This window comes from Octopus bimaculoides, chromosome 13 (genome assembly GCF_046866305.1).
Source record: "Octopus bimaculoides isolate indiv1 chromosome 13, ASM4686630v1, whole genome shotgun sequence".
Taxonomy (NCBI): Eukaryota; Metazoa; Mollusca; class Cephalopoda; order Octopoda; family Octopodidae; genus Octopus; species Octopus bimaculoides.
Genome location: NC_142940.1, coordinates 41,496,777 through 41,518,787, shown reverse-complemented (window position 1 = coordinate 41,518,787; position 22,011 = coordinate 41,496,777). Strand labels below are relative to the sequence as shown.

Below are 22,011 nucleotides of genomic sequence, written 5' to 3'. Positions count from 1 at the left end.
TAAACACACCAACTCAGGTTGTTAAGCGGTGGTGACGGACAAGCACAAAGCCACACAGACATATTTATGTGTGTGTGTGTGTGTGTGTGTCTATCTTCCATCTTTTACTTGTTTTTGACGTGATGCGGCCATGCTGGGGCATCACCTCGAATTTTTAGACGAATAAGTCGACATCAGGAACTGTTTTCAAAGCTTGGTATTCATTCTATTACTCTTTTTTGCCGAACAGCTAAGTTTCTGGGGCGTCGTAAACACACCAGCACCGGTTTCAAGCAGTAATGGACACACACACACACACACACACACACACACACACACACGACAAGCCTCTTTCAGTTTCTGTTCAGCAAATTCACTCATAAATTTTGATCGGCCCGAGGCTATAGTATAAGACACTTGCCCAAGGTGTTACGCAATGGTACTGAACCTGGAACCCTGTGATTAGGAACCAAACTTTTACCATACGACCTATCCTATTTATTATAGGCACAAGGCCTGAAGTTTTGGGGAAGAGGAGTTGTTGATTACATTGACATCAATGCTGAACTGGAACGTATTTCATCAATTCCCAAAAGGATAAAAAGTGAAGTCGATCTCGGTGGAATTTGAACTTGAAACGTTAAGACGAACGAAACGCCCGATGCATTTTGTCTGATGTGCTGACAATTCTGGCAGCTCGCCGCTTTAATAATTAAAATAATCTATATTAGAAAATATTTATTTAGTAGACACAATATTCTAATTTAACGAAATAATTGTATAGAATTTCGCTATAAAAATTCTCTGCTTGTAGCCACAGGTTCAAACCTGGAACGAAAACAATTGCAGCGTGGAATTTCTTTCTTCCTCCACAATTTTTGTTAGCTGCATTTTGATAATTTGAGTTTGTATTCTCGTGTGTCTCTGCTTTCTTCGCCCTTCTTTAGATCTTTTATTGCCTAAATGAGAAAGGATTTAAATACCAATTTTTTCAGTTTGCACCAAAGACATGGCAACATTGAGCAGTTGCCCAGGGGCCTCACGGATCCGGAGGCTCAATGTTGCTCTATGTATTCTATGTGTTGTTATCAATAAATAAATGCTTATATAACAAACGCATAGCGCTGGACTAAACTATGTAATGTTTATTTACGTTAAGGTGGTGAACTGGCAAAATCGATTGCACGTCGGACGCAATGCTTAGCAGCATTTCGTCTGTCTTCACGTTCTGCGTTCAGAATCCGTCGAGGTCGATTTTGCCTTTCATCCTTTCGGGGTCGACAAAATAAGCACCAGTTGAGCACTGGGGTTGATGAAATCGATTTACGCTCTTCCTCGAAATTGCTGGCCTTGTACCAAAATTTGAAACCAATATTTATTTATGTTACTTCAAAGTTTGGGTTTGGATTTAACCGCAGCCAACTTTATATTCTATCCCAAAGGGCCTGAGAATAAAAGTACCATTAAAATACTGCCAGTTAATTCGATCCGCTAGATACATCTATCCTCAGTAAATCCACCACCATCACCTCTTTAAAACACCTAGCACTGGATCAAAGGTTAGAAAACAATACGTAGCGGGACCGGGAATGGAACTTATTTCAGATGCCAGCTTGGAACAACATAGATCGCATTCTGATGATGTCACGCATCCTGATTGTTAACCAGTCAGCTTACAGAGACATCAAACCATGTAATGGAACATCATCGAATGTTCTTGAAGTTCGCGCGATTTTCTTAGTAATAAAGCATTTCCGCGCCAAGAATAATCGCAGAAGTTTGAGAGAGCTACGAAGAACATACACCTCACCTCTTGCAACCAAACCAAAACAATCGCAGGTGTTTGAGACAGTCTCAGAGAACGCACGTCCTCATCTCCTGCCAGGCAACGCCAAGATTTCCTTGCTGAATTCCAGCCAGAGGTATAGGCTGTGTGCAAGTGCGTGATCCAGTGCTAGGCATTTTAAAGAGGTGATGTGGTGGTAATAATGGTGGAGTAATTTACTGAGGATAGATGTATCTAGCGGATCGAATTAACTGGCAGTATGTTAATGGTACTTTTATTCTCGAGCCCTTTCGAATAGAATATAAAGTCTAGTACGGTTAAATCAAAACCAAACTTTGCGAGAGGGATTTGGTAAAAATACCGAGCAGATACTTTGTTTCTCTCTCTGTCTCTGTCTCTCTCTCTCTCTCTCTCTCTCACTCACACTCACACACACACACACACACACACACACACACACTTAAGTATCACAGGATTAATAATCAGTATTATGTTAACTTTTTAAACACTGAGCATGATTTCTAGTCTTGCTATTTTATCACCAGCAATTATTGGAACTTTATATTCGCTTGTTCGTTGCATCTTTCAGTAAAAATATATAATGTTCCCATTTGATCGTTATGGATTCGCACGCAAACAAACACCGACATACAAGCATCGCGACAAATATACTCTTCAGGTTGAACAATACTTTGTGAGAGGGATTTTGTTAACATACTGAGCAGATGCTATGACTCGCACGTACACACACACACACACACACACACACATACATCACACGTAGATACCCTTCTATTTCCACATATTTACAAACACATGTATACATATACGCATTCACTGATATATGCATACACACTCACACGCACATATATTTATACGCACACAAAAATGTACAGAGATATAGCTGTATACACATACACACACTAAAATACCACCATATATACACAGATGCATGCAGACGTGTGTGCGCGTTCCGTTCCATGTCTGTGCTTGTGTCAGTCAAGAAACCGCTGTTAATAGTGTCCCATTATTTACTGTAACATAAGCGGTTCCACACATGAATCAATAAAACAAGTTTCACACTAAAATAAATAAAAAGATCAATACGATTGATTAAAATCCCATTCAAGTTCAGTCTGGTATCTCAACATGGTCATAACCCTAAGACTGAAACTAATCTAAGAATCAACGAATATGCGTATATACAAACATATTACAGAGAGGTGGTTGACCTTAGCTGTCCGCTGACGTTAAACAAGAGGAACATAGAGTCGAACTTACCGTTTACATGTAAAAACTCCTGCAAGTCTTTCAGTGATGTCAATTTGTTTACTTTTTGTCGTTCACTTTTTGGAATCTGCAATAGAATACAGATAAAATAAAATAGTAACGCCACAAAATACGAATATTCTTGCAAATCTGTTAATTATACAAATCTATAATTTAGAAATCTGTCATTACTATTGTCTTTCAGGATTATTTCAGTGAGGGCTGAGCAGTCTTATGTTTCAATATTTATATAATCCAGGCGGTGAGCTTGCAGAACGGTTACCGCGTCGGACAAAATGCTTAGCGGCATTTCGTCCGTCTTTACGTTCTTTGTTATTTATATAGATACTTTGATTGTAACAAAAATTGTCCTACTGAGGCTTATCTCTAATTCTGCGCTACTTTAATAGATGAAAGATAAATCTCCTGAACAGGGTGAATGTCTCTAGCAACATAGATTTGTTACCAATATCCGACAGCATTTTGAACGAATTACGTAGTATTGCTTCGACCCAATTTAAAATTCTTTAAAATCTTTCAGCTTCAAAACTGTGGTCACGCTGGAGCACCACCGTTAACTGAGCTACACCATTATTTGAAACCTCCTGTGATATGTAACATTTGGTCAATGAGGGAGTTTGATACCGCCACCCCCATCTGTGTTTCCTGCCGTGAGGTAGGCTCGTCTGGAACCCTTGACAGGAAGGTGCTTGTAATAAGTTTGAATAAAATATCTGTATTAGTTAGCAATACTTTATGTATTCTTCCGCTTTTCTTCGATATTGCTGAATAATGTTTATCAATAAAGACAACCGAACATTGAAGGTTAAAATGTCAGCTCTTGCTGAGCAAAATATATCGTCTGATTTTGATTCGTGGTTGCAGTCAATTCACTTGGGTGCATCACTAATGATCTTTGAGAACAAGATAAACCCTACAGTAAGTAAAATAGTCATTTATATATCATGTTTAATGTATACATTGTCAATGGACCAGTTACTGCGATATTTGTCCTGAGATAAGACTTCATATTGGATGTGCTGTGTTAAAAGAACCATAAATATCGGAGGGAGGTGGAAATTCGTTCTAGCAGCGGCCAATAAGAGCGCCAGATGCATTTTGGCCTTTTGGAGGATTTCAAAGGCCTTTTACTAGCAGCCAGCCACGAATTGTTCGACTAAAGGCGGTGCTCCAGCATGGTCGCAGTCAAATGACTCAGACAAGTAAAAGAATAACTATTTTAACTTATTAACCTGATGTAACTCAAAAGTTGCACAAAAAAAAAAAAAACTCACGTCTTCCTTACGACTGACTTACACAATCAAAACTATTTGCATTGTCGTAGTCACTGAAGCTGTTGTGTTGATGCCTTTTTCAAGTACAGAGCAATGAGAGTACAGTCGGCCTGCACAAGCAAGTGCATGAGTGGCCTGGTAACGTGTACAATACTTTCGCTAATCGAATTTAGGTGCCCTTGAGGTCATGAACAGACATAGACATTCTCTCGGTCCATTTCATCCTTGACTCAGCGACACATCTAGACAGAGAGAGCGAGAGAGAGAGAGAGAGAGAGAGAGAGAGAGAGAGCTGGAGAAAGAGCTGGAAAGGGGGAGAGAGAGCTGAAGAGGGGGAGAGAGCTGGAGAGGGGGAGAGAGAGCTGGAAAGAGAGCTGAGGAGAGAAAGAGCTAGAGAGAGAGAGAGAGCTGAAAAGAGAGGGTGAAACTTGGAGAGAGAGAGAGCGAGAGCTGGAGAGAGAGAGCGGGAGTTGGAGAGAGAGAGAGAGAGAGAGAGAGAGTGGGAGTTGGAGAGAGAGAGAGCGGGAGTTGGAGAGAGAGAGAGCGGGAGTTGGAGAGAGAGAGCGGGAGTTGTATCACCACTCGGTTGATACTCATTCACTGCTGAGTAAATTAGAGCAACGTGAAATGAAATTCTAATACACCACTCAATCCAAGAATTGAACCCACGATTTTATGACCATGGCCCAAACATAAACCACTTGGCCACACGCCTTCACTTCCATTCCCAACAGCTGTCGATGTATAAGAGGAAAAGACGATACAAGGATCAAAACGGAGCCAGTCGCCGTTATATGGTGTGAGATGGTTCTAGAGTGGCAACAATGACTAGAAACAAGATATAAAACTTCCTTTGGTGACGGAAATGCTATCTTTTATTTGTTTTAGTTATTGGACAGCGTTCACGCTGGGTACCGACTTGGAGGATTTAGTCAAACAAATCGACCCCAATTCTCATTTTTAAGTCTGGAACTTATATCGTAATCATCTGTCGAACCGCTATGTCACAGGATCGTTAACAAATCGACACCGTTGACAAGCGGTGGTGAGAGACAAACTCAGACACACTACACTGTTTCGATCGACTACATTCACTTATAGGGCATCGACCGGCCCGGTGTGTGTGTGTGTGTGTGTGTGTGTGTGTGTGTGTGTGTGTGTGTGTGTGTGTGTGTGTGCGTGTGCGTGTGCGTGTGTGTGTGTGTGTGTGTGTGTGTGTGTAAAGATTAACCAACAGTTTTCGTTCAATGAGCGTACATTTTCCAGCTTATGCAGTAAAATTTTCTTTAATGCCGTTTTAAAAATTTCCTCTTAATTCCGCACGACCCTCCAGTATAAAATTTCTCTCCAGCCCTATGGTCTGTGTGTTTTTACTGATGCAAGGGAGGAGTTAATTTGTCAGGTTCCCATAGCAGAATATTTCTGAGAATCCTGTTTATTCAGAATGTGCAGGCCTACTGGAATGTGTTTATATTGTGTTTCACAAAAGATGTCAGCTGTAAATGGAGGTGCAGAATTGTAATATCAGTCACAGAGTTTAACGGTTTAGAATTCACAGTTGCATTGCTTGGGTTGAAACTCGTTTACGTTTGTCTCAACCAATTGTAGATGATGTGTGCGAAGCAGAGAGAACAGCAGTTTATGCAGTCGCATATCTGCTTATTGTTTGTTATTATGCTTTTGCTACAATTTCAGACTGTTGATTGGAGTGAGGCCAGTCGATCTCCTATTTTCCTGTTCAAAATGATCTACCATATGAAGAAAAAGATGTTTGCATCTGTCAATGCTAACTGTGGACCAAAATTTATAGACAGGTGTAGGCATGGTTATTTGGTTAAGAAGCTCTCTTGGCCACCACATGGTTTTGGGTTCAGTTTCATCGTGCCGCATCATGGCGAAGTACCTATAACTATAGCCCCAGGACGACTAATGCTTAGAGGATGAATTTGGTAGACAGGAAACTATGTGGACGACCGCCGTATATATATATATATATATATATATATATATATATATATATATATATATATATATATATATATATACATGTGTGTGTGTGTGTGCTCCTGCTACCACTTGACAACCGATGTTTTTTACGTCCTTATAATTTAGCAGTTTGGCAAGAGAAAGCAATAGAATATGTACCAGACTTAAGTATTGGGGTCGATTTGTTCGACTAAACCCTTCAACGCAGTGCTCCAGCATAGCCGGATTCCAGTAACAGAAACAAGATGATAGAAGAAACAAATGTTCTTTGTTCTTTTTATAAATTTTTTTATTTGTTTTAGTCATTTAACTGCGGCCATGCTGGAACACCGCCTTTAGTCGAACAGATCGACCCCAAAACTTATTCTTTGTATGCCTAGTACTTATTCTATCGGTCACTTTCACCGAACCGCTAAGTTACGGGGACGTAAACACACCAACATCAGTTGTCAAGCTATGGTGGGGGGACAAACACACACACAAACACATATACGACAGGCTTCTTTCAGTTTCCGTCTACCAAATCCACTCACAGGGCTTTGGTCGACCCGAAGCTATAGTAGAAGACACTTGCCCAAGGTGCCACGCAGTGGGACTGAACCCGGAACCAAGCTACTTACCACACAGTCACTCCTGCGCCTATGCACAGAATAGCAAAGACAAATGACAGTACATAAGAATATCATTCTACAAAGAGACAGACAGACAGGCAGACAGACAGGCAGACAGACAGGCAGACAGACAAGCCGCCCTGTAGAGATGCTGTGTCTTGTTGGTTATGGTTTTCTTAAACCATTTAAATTAGCAACTGATATTAAGAATCACCACGGAACACGTGGACGTGTGACAGTGGACAGAAACTGATCAGAACATAATCCTTTCTACTATAGGCTCAAAGCTGGCGTTTTAGGGAAGGGGGATAGTCGATTACATCAACCCCCGAAAGGATGAAAAGGCAAAGTCGACCTGATCAGAATTTGAACTTAGAACATAAAGACGGACGAAATGCCGTTAAATATTTGGCGCTCAGCGTGCTAGCGATTCTGCCAGCTCATCACCTGAACCGGAAAATAGATAGTGGATGGCTATCAAATGAGAAGATGCATCATGTACGTATATGTGGCGGGGATAAAGTCACACACATACATGCTTAGCCATCGCTCAAAACTGAATAATTTGGTGGTATGTACGACAATTTCGCTAATTGCTTACGGTGCCTGTAAAGTTACGTGCAAATAAAGACACTCTTGCAGCCCTCCCTTGATCACGTAGAACATTGTAGAAGGTGAGAGGGCTGCACTAGCAGTCAGTTGTTATTTATTTTCAACAAAGGAAAGAAGAGTTGCTTTTCGAAGTGTCTTGTTATATTTGTTTTATTGTAAGAAACAACAACATTGAAAACACGTGACCAGCAACGGTATTGTTCTCAAATTGTTATTATAAAAGATATAGTTATGTAAAAGGTTGATAGTAGCAATAGAGACTTTAGCCTCTCTCTATCACCTTTCAACAAAATTATATATTAAGAAACAGTAGAACAATTAACAACATAATAAAAATAAAACTTATTTCGGTGATGCTTGGCTTTACAAATCCTGTGTCATACAGCCTAGCAGCCGCTGGTTACCTTGTAATCGGCATCTGGATATTAAGAGATTCGTTGAGGCATGCCAAAGCAGCAAGTAGTTGTCACGTCGAAAGCACCGCGTTAAAGAGGTTTAGAAAGCGCGCGAAGCGCTTTAAGTACTGGTTTTACTACGCATGCGCACTCGAGGGGCTTCCGCGAAGGCAAGTCCCTTGCGCATTCGTAGATTGTACTTCTTTAATGGGGGCCATAATTTCGCACCACTACAGGTAAAAAAAAAAATTGGAGAAGCTTCTTCGCACTAAACACATGTGCCTAAAATACCAGCACTGCCTTCTTTTCATGACATACGAACCTATTTTACGAATCTTTATGTTGCCAAAGCAGACCACAGCCAATTGCCACGGGCTTATCATACTCCTCATTACCCAATAAAGCTTTCTCAGTACATGTTGTCTTACTAGAAAATGTAATGAAGTAAATACAAGCATCAAAATGAAACGATGTTCAGTTGTGTGTTTCTAATTAAATAATCTGTTTCGTCAGAATTTTGTCTGTGTTTATTAGTGCTTGTTACATGCTCTGCAAAAAGGGTGATGACGTGAAAGGAACGGAATGAGATGGAGAAATGGTGAAAAATACGGCATGTGGGATGTAACAATGGCGTCGAGAGCGATTAGGAGGAAGAACAGAAAGGGATCAATAGAGAGGAACAGAGAGAAAAGTGTGTGTGTGTGTGAGCATGTATGTATGTGAGCGTGTGTGCACATGTATGTGAGCGTGCGAGTGTGTGTTTATGTGAGCGTGCGAGTGTATGTATGTGAACACATGTGTGTGTGTGAACGTGTATGTGTGTATGTGACCGTGTGTGTATGTATGTGAGAGTGTGTGTGTGAGTATGTATGTGAGCGTGTGTGTGTATACGTGTGAGAGAGAGTGTGTGTGTGTGTGTACATGTTAGAGCGTGTACGTGTGAGAGCGCGTACGTGTGAGAGCACGTACGTGTGAGAGCGTGTACGTGAGAGCGTGTGCATGTGTGAGTGTGTATGTGTGTGAATGTGGGTGTGTACGCATGTGTGAGTGTGGGTGTACATGTGAGCGTTTGTGTGTATGAGTGTGGGTGGGTGTGAGTGAGTGTGGAAGTGTGTGTATGTATGGAGTAAGTGGTTGTGAGTGTGCGAGAGAGAGAGAGAGAGAGAGAGAGAGGCGGGGAAGGATTGGAGGTGATGGGCTTTTTAAACTAAAGCAAAATTGTTATTGACTGGTTATTTTAGAATAGATTAATTTGAAAACTAAAGACTGACGGCAAAAACAAAAAAGATAAACAATAAAATTAGTGAGGCCATTATTATCTTAAATCTGTATCGTATGTATATGCGTGATACGAAGTATGTGCACGTAATTGAGAAAGAGAAATCAAGGAGAGAACCTATACATGAATCATGTAGGCGTGGTTGTGTGGTTAGAAGCTTGCTTCCCAACCATTGGTTTCTGGGTTCTGTCCCACTACCTGGCACCTGTAGCCTCCGACCGACCAAACCTTGTGAGCGGATTTGGTAGACGGAAACTGAAAAGAAATCCGTTGTGTATGTGTGTGTGTATATATATATATATATATATATATATATATATATATATATATATGCTTGTGTGTCTGTGTTTGTCCCCCACCCACCATCACTTGTCAACCGATGTTGGTGTGTTTACGTCCCCGTAACTTAGCGGTGTTCAGCGAAAGAGACCGATAGAACAAGTATTAGGCTTACAAAGAATAAGTCTTGGGGTCGATTTGTTCGACTAAAGGTCGGTGCTCCAGCATGGCTGCAGTTAAATGACTGAAACCAATAAACGAATATTGTTATCGTTAGGCCTAACTCATCGTATGGCAATTACCGCTGTGAGTGATATCCAGACTATAGTGGAAAATGCGAGCCACTGGATTTGGTTTAAAAGAGACGATGACTAATGGCTAGAAGAATATGAAGCGAAACCTGATAACTAGTTGATCTAGCAAGCGGAACCTCATTTCAGTGAGTGGGGCTGGTGCGCATTGATGCCATCGAGAGGTAGGCCCCGAAACGGCGCGCATTCTCTTCTGATCACCCCCATAAACTTGCTAGCATCCGGTATGCAGAACTTTCAACTGGTAACACTTGCATCTGCAAGTTGTTTGCAAAAAAATCTACGTGTTCTAATCTCTCCACAAATTGCGACAAATATAAACAAACTAATGTTTGTTTTAGAAGCGTTGAAATGTATTGTGGGATACAAATATGATTTATTTTCAAACGCATAAACGCTGATAGAACAGCAGAGACTGGATAAAATATCCACACAAACCGGAAAAAAATCGAAGGGATGCGAGATCGAGTCTTGTGGCTGGTTACTGACAAGTTTTTCCGCTTTGTATGGATATTTAATCCAGTCTCTGTTGTTCTTTCAGTGTTTATGCGTTTGAAAATAAATTATCTTGTTTATATTTCACAACTATCCACATATTTAATTATGTCAATGTATGCAGTGATTACAATAACAAAAATGTCTACGTGACAGGACATTTATAATAGGTGTTACCGACATGATAAGATAACGAATTCTTAATCTGATCAGGTTAAATGAATGTCCATACCATGTACTTGAGTTATACATGTCGACCCGTGAAAAATTTCTTTAAACGTGTGAAAATATCTGACGCAGAATCGTTGGGAGCATATAGGAGGCAGTTGTTGAAACAATATACAGTGATGAAGATAATAAGGGTATGATTTGAAAAAGATTTGGCTTCTATTTCTAGAAGGTTGGATGGCCATGTTGAGGTTCATTCCTTGGTAATATTTCACCTGTTTGATGAGCGGCTATTTTAGGAAATCCAGAATGTAGGTGTTTAACAATATCAGCTCAAAAATACATGTACAATTCTGTCATGTTGAGCACATTTATGCTTTGACGATGATCTGCAACTTTTCAAAATAGAAAAATGTTTAGTTCCGGGAAAAGAAACCTAACGTTTGCTAAGCAGTCTTAATTCGAAGATGTCTAATCACAAGATGCTTTTAGAAAAGTGCGAGCGCTAAAGTCTGTGGTAAGTTTCATAGATTTACCCATGTAGGCACCGTGGTTTGATGACAGATCAACATTGATCAAACATAACTATGATCAAAAGTCATTCTGCCACGACCGTCCTGTATTTTTAAAGTTATATACGATTATCTAATGTATTGTCTATATATAAGATGCTCGGATGTGATTTGAGCAAGATTTTGTTTTTATTTTTAGCTGTTCAAGCGGTTATATAAAAGCTCTTTTGTTGGCTCATTTACTATATTGTTTAGGTGGGAGATTATAATGTTATAAGAGTTCCTTTATATGTAATGATTGAGTTTCGTTGAATTGCATCAAATTTAATTTGAGATGACCACAGTGTAGGAGGTTTCTCGATGTTTCTCTCTGTTCGGGGAAATGTATGTCTAGTGTGAAGTATGTACGTTGTCTTTGGATGGCATACATCAAATGTCTGTTTGTGCATCTCAAGAGAAGATTTTTATTCAGCCTTCTGTGGGAAATCCAACCGAGGTAAATTAAGTACTAAAACACTTTTGACCATAGATCGAAGGCGCTCAAATATAACCAACCCGTCGTCTCCGAAACTGTGCAGCTTGGGTCACGTTACCCAACTGGTCTTTTTTAAGATGTTAGAACATTATTATTATTTTTTTAGCAGTGAATTTGTTAATTTAGCTACCACTTCTATCATGTTGAAAGACAACATAAAGGTTGTTTTGTATTATTGTAAGGCGGGCAAATGGAAATAAAATATTTACTGCGTGTGTCTGCGCGTGATATCAGTTAACATGGGTTTTGCTTTCTAGACAATCTTGATAAAGAAAATAAACAAGTGTATAATGACTCACCACATTAAAAGCTTGTTTAGAGCAGGTTTTTCATTTTACATGTTTTCCAAATAAGTTTAAGGACTATGTTGGCTCCAGTGGGTTATATTTAATACATTTTTAGTTAGAGAAGTAAGGTACAGCTCCCATAACTTTTTCAATACCCCCAGTGCTGGTAATAAGAAAGGATGAATATACCATGAAGCTGGAAACCTGGCCCGAAATCTTGCAGTACAGTAAACTGTTTTAAAGGCATTCATGAGTCGAGTGTTAATGTTAAACCGATTAACGGATTAAGACCTGTGTCCAAGAATAAATATAGGATTCTTCAAGTGGTGTAGGATGTCTTTTGGACGGTTGTAATGGCATAGATTGTGATGTGAAGGAATGTAGCATAGTTTAATTTCTTAGTTCAGTTCTTATCAGGTGTCAACTTAACCTCGCCTTACTGATAAACTAGATGAAAGAATATATTTGACGTACATGTGCCAAAAATACTATTTTTCTTTTGCGTAAATCAGCGTAAAGAGTTCGATAAGCTTGAAATGAATTCATGATTGAGCAATAATATAATGACATATGATGATAGCTAAAACGAGGCGACACAAGGTAATAACGTCCTATTAAGTTTACTATTGACACATGCTAAATATATTTTTTCTCTGGATGCATGTTCGTGTTTCTGGAACGAGCGGCAATAAAATAATTGGTGGTAAGCCACCGTCAGCAGAAAGTAAAGAAGTAGCTTAATCGGAAAATTACTGCTTATCTACAAAGCCAGTAGCGTACAGAAATCGATTCTGGAAAGTAACAGAAGGCGCCGAAACTATCGTGAGTTTGCTTGTAAAAAAGAAAAAAGTAATATGAAAGTAACTTATAGAAAACAGCATTATAGTAATTTCCGTGGAGGCACAATGGCCCAGTGGTTAAGGGCAGTGGACTCGCGGTCATAGGATCGCGGTTTCGATTCCCAGACCGGGTGTTGTGGGTGTGTATTGAGCGAAAACACCTAAAGCTCCGCGTGACTCCGGCAGGGTGTGGTGGCGAACCCTACTGTATTCTTCCACCACAACTTTCTCTCACTCTTTCTTCCTGTTTCAGTTGTACCTGTATTTCAAAGGGCCAAACTTGTCGCATTCTGTGTCACGCTGAATCTGTCCGAGAACTACGTTATGGGTACACGTGTTTGTGGAGTGCTCTGCCACTTGCACGTTAATTTCACGAATCAACTGGAACCCTCGTCGTCATCGTAACCGACGGAGTGTCACATATAGTAATTTCCATAGTTTCTTTAAAATTTTTTCGCTTACAAGCAAATTCACGATATTTGCTCGCAGCAGAGCAATAAAAGAAATAAATATCTCACAAATTTAACGAACAAAGATTTTTTCGCGAAAAGTAATTAAGCAAATTGCTCGATAAATATAAAATGAAACCATATCAGAAAGGATAATAGTTGAGCAGTGTTTATTTTATTTTTCTTTAATCAATTTTTAACAAGCAAAGATCGTAATAGACTTCTCAATATGATAGGGTCATTCTGCTACTGTTCAGTGTAAATGTATACACTTAAAATTTGTATACAAGTAGCAATTTTCTGTTAAGGTTTCCTCTTTTGCCAGTTGCAAATGATAGCCTTACACAAGTCATATGACTAACAAGAGTCTTAGAAAGACGAGTTTGTGTTCGGAGAAGATATATTTATGCATGTGCCATGGCAATACTATTAATTCATTAAAAAGCCACATTTTTAGAGGAAGTGTGTAATACACGAGGATCAATAACTTCTATTTACAGAATATAAACGTATGGTTGAAAAAAAAATAAAATAAAACTAATAATTATGGTTTCAAATTTTGGCCCAAGGCCAGTAATCTCGGGGCAGGGGATAAGTCAATTACATCGATCCGAGTACTCAATTGGTACTTATTTTATCGATCCCCGAAATGATGAAAGGCAAAACTCGACCTCGGTGGAATTTGAACTTAGGACCTAAAGAGCCGGGGGAAATACTGTTAAGCATTTTATTCAACTAAGTTACTTTGTGGAAGTTCCAGTCAAACTAATTTTATATTCTACTCCACTTTTAGTATTGAGTTCTCTCCTCAGTAAATGTTCCTTTGTTATTCGGAAGATATCTATAAAATCCCCCACAAACTTAACGTGTGCGTGCGAAGGAGTTCCATCTCCCCAGTTCCTCTAACGAGACCTTTCTCACTCCAAGACTAATAAAAAACGTTTGCTGCGCAGTAAAATCGAACACAAAACCACGCTTATAGATTACATTTCTTTACTTGAAATAACACTGTATAACACGATTTTTGTACTTGGGTAGCAACTATCATTTTCTATTTGCTTACCCCTAGGAAGTATGAAAAATGGCAAATACTTCCTTCAAACTTTGCTGTTGTTACATTTATTCAAACCTAAAGAATCCCTATCAATGCATGGTTACGAGACTCCCCCCCCCCCCCCCCAACTACTGCTCATGATCAGAAATGCACATATTGATAGCCACTAAAGGACATGCTGAAGAGGTTAAGGTCAAGCAAATGACAAGTAAATCTGTGATAATGAGCAGAATATTTGCTATAACAATATTTCTGCCTCAGCAAATCAGCGCTGAATCTGTCCAAAATGTAATGGAAAATAGATGTCATTTCCTTTGTTTTCTACATAGAATCAAATAGGAAATAAGACTTACTAACCAAAGACAAATGATTATAAATAAAAGCTTAGAGTAATATATCTTTTTTTTTTTTTTTTTTCGAAATAGACAGAAACCAAACCTTGTAAATGATAACAAATTTGTATATGTCAAAAGCTCGTTTCAAATTCTAGTATTTATCGAATTTAGCTCCCGATTAATTTGGTCAGCTTTAATTTGATAAGTGTCAATGGTGACAGCATTTTACAAATGTAACAGAATGGCTCGATGAGATTTTATGTTCACTGAGCGTGACCTTTGAATTGGGAGGAGAGATACCGATTTTAAAATTTATTTTAGTATATAAGAAAAACTAGGTTTGTATATGTATGTATATATAATATAAGTTATATATATATATATATATATATATATGCATATATACTTACCTATATGTACATACTTACATCTATACGTATATATATATATATATATATATATATATATATATGTGGGAACAGGACATCACAAAACGTAAACAACAAAAAAATACGAGGTACGAGTTCATAGAATATGAACTATTTTTTCGAACAATATATATATATATACACACACACACACACAACACAACACAACACAACACACACACACTATTTTACTTGTTTCATTCATTGGACTGTGGTCATGCTGGTGCACCACCCTTGAAGCAGAAGTGGTGGGTTAGTGGAACAGATGCGCAACCACCCACCAACCACTGCGTGATATTTGTAAACAGTCTGGAATGTATTCCATTGTTCTGCTTTGTTGAACCATTAAGTTACAAGCCAACACCTGTTGTCAAGTGGTAGTCGTAGTGTGGACGACAGGCTTGCACATTGTTTCCGCCCACCAACTTCAATCGCAAAGTATTGGTCAGCCCGGTGCTATAAGGTACCGCGCGGTGGGATTGATAAGCAAAGCATGTGGTTGCAAAGCGAGCCTCTTAGTCACACAATGATGTCCGTGCCTACATACGATGGTCAGTCAGTCAGTCAGTCAGTCTCTCTCTCTCTCTCCCTCTCCCTCTCCCTCTCTCTCTCTCGTAACCTGGTTTCAGCCAAGTTACATAGCTTTGTTCTTGATCTCAAAAGTACTTTTCTTCGGGAATTTATGAACTGGTGATGTGTTTATAAAATCATCTCAGCTGTAAAGTTTCATTTTTTACCTTCATTATAATTTTGGCGTAGATATTTTTAATTCATTTTCCCCGCTTCATGCACTTACGTAATTCTTTTTTTAATTCGTTAAATTTACACGCAGTCATCTTTTGCATCTGCATTAGATATCTCTAAAGCAATTCTCTTAATTTTGTGATCGATTTTGAGATAAATCTTGGGATTAGTATCATTTCTGCTGTAGGAACAACGCATGAAATTTTGTAGGGAGATGAGGGGGCAGTCGAAGACACCGCTCCCAGTGCTTGACTGAAACTTATTTCATCGACCCCCACCCCAAGGATAAAAAGCAAAGTCCACCTCAGTGGAATTTTAACTCAAAACGCAAAAACAGGCGAAATGGTAAGCATTTTGCCAGGCATGCTAATGATTCTTATTTCTTTAGTGCAACTGGCAAAAGAGGAAACCTTAACAGAAAATTGCTACTTGTATACAAATTTTAAGTGTATACATAGAGGGGACAAACAAAGACAGACAAATGGATTAAGTCGATTACATCGACCTCAGTGCGTAACAGGTACTTAATTTATCGACCCCGAAAGGATGAAAGGCAAAGTCGACCTCGGCGGAATTTGAACTCAGAACGTAACGGCAGACGAAATACCGCTAAGTATTTCGTCCGGCGTGCTAACGATTCTGCCAGCTCACCGCCTTTAATTTTGGGATTAATATCGATTTTAAATTGAGTAGGATCGACTTCTTTATTAAACACACTTCTTAATAGGAATCGTTGCTTGTAAATAATGGTTTCAAATTTTAGCACAAGGCCAGTAGTTTCGAGCAAGTGGCTAAGTCGATTACATCAACCCCAGTGCTCAAACGGTACATATTTTATCGACCCTGAAAGGATGAAAGGCAAAATCGACCTCAGCGGATGTTGAACTCAGAACATGAAGACGAGCGAAATGTCGCTCACCATTTTGTCCGGCGTGCTTGCTAGAAAATAATGCGAAAAAGAGGACACATACAGGAATACTTGACTCTTAATGAAATATATGTCGGCGATGGTTTGGTTATTTTCATAAAACGGTGTGTACTTTTATTTTGCTATTCTTTTATGTGAGTCATTGAACTGCGGCAATGCTGGGGCACCGCGTTGTTGGAGTTAGTCGAAGAAATCAACACCAGTAGGACGTAAACAAACCAATATTGATTGGACACACACACACACACAGCTTCCACAGCGCATCCATGTGCCAAATTTATTTACAAGTCATTGGTCGGCTCGGCCAATTTGGTTCGGGAAACCGTGTAGAATCTGTTCGCGCGTGCATGCGCGTGTGAAACGAACTTCCTAATCACACAGGAATGTCAGCGTCTCTTTTTCTTTTTTTTTTTAATTATTATATTTACGGAAAATTTCTTTAAGCTTCTAGGTTCAATACAAATTTTCGACCTCATCATTGTTTAGTGACATTATTCGCACGCACGCACGCTCACGCCCCGATGTCGTGAACTTTGACACAATGGATAAAGACACAAATATATATTCATCTATTTGTGTATTTGAAATACCTTGCTTTGTATTGAGTAGTAATGGGAGGAATTGTTCTTTTGAAAGGGGGATCAGCTGGCCGCTTTTTTTTTTCTCTTTTTCTATTTTTTATTTAGTAGAACCTTTATCAATATTTTCAAATGTTTGTTTATATCATCAATCTACAAAAGAAACAAACAACAAATAAATAATAAATAACAGGAAACGATGATCGGAATTTCGATCTAAATACGCTAAGTAGACTCTTAATATGAGCCGGAAATTCTTTGGCCAGTGAAGAGCAACGTTATTGATTGTCGTTTGAACTTATTTCATATCGTTTGGTTTACTACGTCCTTTTTAATCTGCCTCAGTGGTATACATATCGATTTACTTGCTCCAGTCATTTGATTGCGACCATACTGGGACACAACCTTGAAAGGTTTAGTCGAACGAAACTGCCATAGTACTTACATCTTTTTAAAGTCTGGATAGTATTTTATCGTTCTGTTTTGCCGAACTGTTATGCTACGGAGATGTAAACAAACCTGCATCGGCTGTCAAGGATTGGACGGACAAATACACGCAGTTATTATTATAAAGGGGGCAAAAATAGTTAGCATACTGGACAAACGGATCCTTATGGTTTGACGGCCAACATTTTTTTTTTTTTTTTGTAGTGTTTTTGGTACCGAAACACTTTCAAACTTCGAATACTTGTATATTTTGTGTTATAGAACAGATAAAAAAATTTGTATTCGAAGTTATTTCATGTAAAAAAATTGTCGTATTTCGGTAATTTCAACCAATCACTGAGGTCTATTGAGGTGAAAACATTTACGCCGTGGAATGTAAACAACGGTGTTCCGGGATTTTTTCCCTTGAATAACATTAGTGCCGTTGTTTGTCAGCAAAAACTATCCGTTGTCAACATCAACTATCAGCGGTATATATTTCGTTTGTCACTGTTATTTATGACATCGTTTGTGCGTTTGTACTGGTTTTAGCTTTAGGGTTTTAGGGTTAGGGTTCGGGTTTTAGAGTTAGGGTTAGTTTTAGGATTACGGTTAGGGTTATGATTATTTTTGCCATAACCTTAACCCTAACCCTATAAATCATAACCATAACCCTAACCCTAACCTTAAACCCTTACTAGGGAATAATGATATAATTAAACAAGGAATAACACACTTGACACCGAACAGCACTAACTGTATTCAGCTGAATAGACGTCAGTGATTGGTTGAAATTACAGAAATACGACAACTTTAACATGAAATAGCTTATTAAGAAGTAATTTTTGTTAAGAAGGCTAAGAGAAAAAGATGTTTTATATGACACATTCTACCAGTATCCCAAGTTTGAAAGTGTTTCGTTAAGAAAACAAGTGTTGGCCTTCAAACCATAAATATCCGGACAAACTGCTTAGCGGCATTTCTTCCTGTTCCTAGTTCAAATTCCGCCGAGATCGACTTTGCCTTTCATCCTTTCAGGGTCGATAAATCAGGTATCAGTTGAACACCGGGGTCGAGACAATCGATTATCACCTTCCCCGAAATTACTGGCCTTGTACCAAAATTTGGATAGTGTGTTTGTTAACTCGACGTTATGGCAGAAGACAGTTGCTCAAAAGGCCAAGCATTGAGATCGAACCAAGGACCAAACAGGTGTAAAGCGATCTTCTAAACCACACAACAATGTTAACATACCTAATGTAGCAAGCATTAAATGTAGCTAATTAATGTAGCTAATTAGAAATATCATAATGGTAATAATGTTTACGATACTCTTGAATTAGGAAACTCACACTGAACTTGTCTGGCCCTACTTTAGAGGCGGACGTTCATTAATTAATTACGTCCCATAACAGGCTTTTTGTGTTTACATGGACAGGAAATCTTGAAAAACCTCAAGACGTAGTAAAATAAATACTTAAAAAGCTATTTGTTGGCGTCTAGTAGCAATAAGAACAGGGTCAGGTTACAATGAATAAATAAAAGTCTTGTTGGGAGTGGAACCAGTCAATGTTGTTAACAGACTAGTTTGTTTCTGATACGGAGTAGATAAATGCAAGCTTGTATTTATTTAAGAGTCACGGGTGATTAATAACAGGCAAATTTGTATATGTCTATCAAAATATAAAGCTTCAAATAAGGGCCAGGCAAATAGTGAGAGTCTCTAGATAAAACGTCTTTGATCATAGACCTACTCAATTAATGTCGATGCGGGGTTAAACAATAACAACTTTGTACGGTTACTTGATCTGCTGAAAATAACAGCTAAATCTCCCTCAAATTCTATTACCATCCTGTAAATATTTGCGAGCGCGAGTATGGCTTGGTCACATGATCAACGGTTTCGCTAATTGTTATAGACACGCTCTCGACCCTCATAATCTTGGCTCAACGGTACAGCTAAGATATAACACTCATTTTTAACTGGTTAGACAAACAGCGTGAAGCGAAGTGAAGTGCCGTGTTCACGGAGTCTTTATGTCACCCGCTCCAGAAAGAAAACTTAGGACCAATGTCCTCTCTGATTATTATTATTATTATTATTATTATTATTGCTTTGAGTGTGCGCAGGAATTTGTGTTGCATGCAAATTTTGTCTTCCTTGACAAAATATTACATTCATTTCTTTGTTGCAAAACGTGTACACATGTGTACACACAAGGGCTCAGTTTAAAGTGGTTCTCAACCATTTCTTGCTTATGAACCCCCTTAGTTCCCATTTTACTCTGGTGGACCCCCAGTAGCCATTCAATGTTTTAAAACTCCTATTATAGTTGTATAATTAGGTATTATTAGGAATTGTATAAGAAAACTGTTAGAATATTTTCTGTACTGTAGAAGTATAACTGATTTCTCGCAAATAAACTTTAACAACAAAATCTTACGTGGACCCCTAAAGATCATGTGAACCCCAATTGAAATCCATTGGTTTAGAGAGAACACTGCATATGACATTATTATTGCGAGCCCAACGTCCTAACCACTGGACTACGCACCTTGAAGCTTGACAAAGTAGTCTTAGATAACACATTGTTTCACAAAAGATGTAATAATTTCATGGGTTACACAATAATTTACATCATACTTAGCACGTTATTTTTGAATAGCCACATCAGTCATTGCTTAAAATTATTTACTCAGTACGAGTTAAGGGGCGTAAACAAGTTCAAAATCAAATAAAATCTTAATCTATTTATTCATTATTGAACAATTTTCTTAGTTATTTCTAGAAAAAAATTCATTCTTAATACGTTTTGGCAGATCCGAATGTAGATTAACTGATCGCTGTTGTTTATCGCAATCGGAGAACATCTTTTAGACCAGAGATTCTCAACCGGGTCCACGTGACCTTTGGGGATCCATAACATTTTGTTAACATTTATAATAAACCGGTTATACTTCTACAACACACAAAATATTTCAATTTTTGTTTAAGCAATTCCAAATATTTGATTATGAAAATATAATAGGGTTTTTTAAAGCACTGAATGACAACGAGGGTTCACTGTAATAAAATAAGAATGAAAGGGGCCCGTCGGCAAAAAATGGTTGAAAACCACTGTTTTACATGTTGCATGATCATAACACTCATCTCGTCGGAGTAAGGGGACTTTGATAAACTGCAGTGTTTCGACATCGTTGTATGTCTCCTCAAAGTTTCTCCGCCGGAACAATGCATCTAACAAGAGCTCGCGCTCGTCGGCCTGGCAGAGTAGCTACGACTGAAGAGATAAAACTCGGTGTATCAAAGTCTCATTACATCGTCAAGTCGAGTACTAATGAACACACGTCTAACGAAAGATGTTCTTCGATAACGAAAAACAACAGCGATAAGATATTTACGTTCAAATCTCATAAAACGTTGTGAAAGTGATTACAGTAACACCTCGCTATATTGCGGTTCACCTATCGCAGTTTATTCGTTAAGCTTACATCAATTCCTCTATGGTTTTGTTTTGCATTCGCAATAAAATAAATATATACAAATTATAAAAATAATAATAATAAATATATACAGTACAGTATTGTTTCTACTTCGCGGATTTTCACCTATCGCGGTTTTTTTTTTAACAGAACACCTGCGATAGTCGAGGGATTACTGTAGATGCATTGTTTAGATTCTCGCTGTTCATCGTGCACCCCATGAATTATCGCTGAGTTTCCGCAGATTTAAGTTACGTCTTGTCGCAGGATTTTCCGTTAAATGACAACCCTATACAGTTGTCTTGTAAGATTTTATGGAATTGTTATTCTATGGAAGCGCTACTTTATGGAATCGCTACTTTATGGAATCGTTACTTTATAGAATTTTTCTTTTCTTCTTCCTTACAGATGCAAAGGGGCCTTCTTTGTGATCACTCATCTTCCAATAAACAGCAGCCGAATCTCGCAAATCACACCGTACCATCACTGTCTATAAGAGACAGATAAGATTCAGCTGGCACGTTGGTCCCAGAGCTCAGAGAACTGAAGAGGGGCCTGTGACTATCCACCAGGTCTCTCTCTCTCTCTCTGTCTCTCACCCTCTCTCTCTCTGTCTCTCACACACACGCACGCGCGCATACTTTGGATCTTGAGGAACCCTACTTCCTTCTTGGGACTGCGAAAACAGACTTGATCAACTTTGTTAAATTTCTCCTTACAGTGAAGGGCAAATTCGATGATGGTGCCTGACGCACCGTACCCTATATCAGAAAAGGCGAGAATGGCTTTGTTCATAGATCTGCTCGATTAGGGATGAACCAGGGCAAAATAACAGCAAAAACTATAGGGAAGGGCAAGGTAGTAATTAAATCTAATAGTGTTTTTTTTTTTTTTTTACGAATTACGAATGATGGTTGAACAGAATTGCTGCACCGTTGGATTCGACGG

General features: G+C 38.7%; 1 protein-coding gene across 1 annotated transcript in view; it reads right to left on the bottom strand.

Moving 5' to 3' along the window:
• Positions 1-22,011, bottom strand: part of LOC106872293 (uncharacterized) — a 63,160-nt gene that overhangs the window by 19,028 nt on the left and 22,121 nt on the right. The window contains exon 2 of the mRNA XM_052972441.2: positions 3,047-3,122. Coding sequence (XP_052828401.1) covers positions 3,047-3,122 — 76 coding nt within the window. The remainder of the gene's footprint in view (positions 1-3,046; positions 3,123-22,011) is intronic.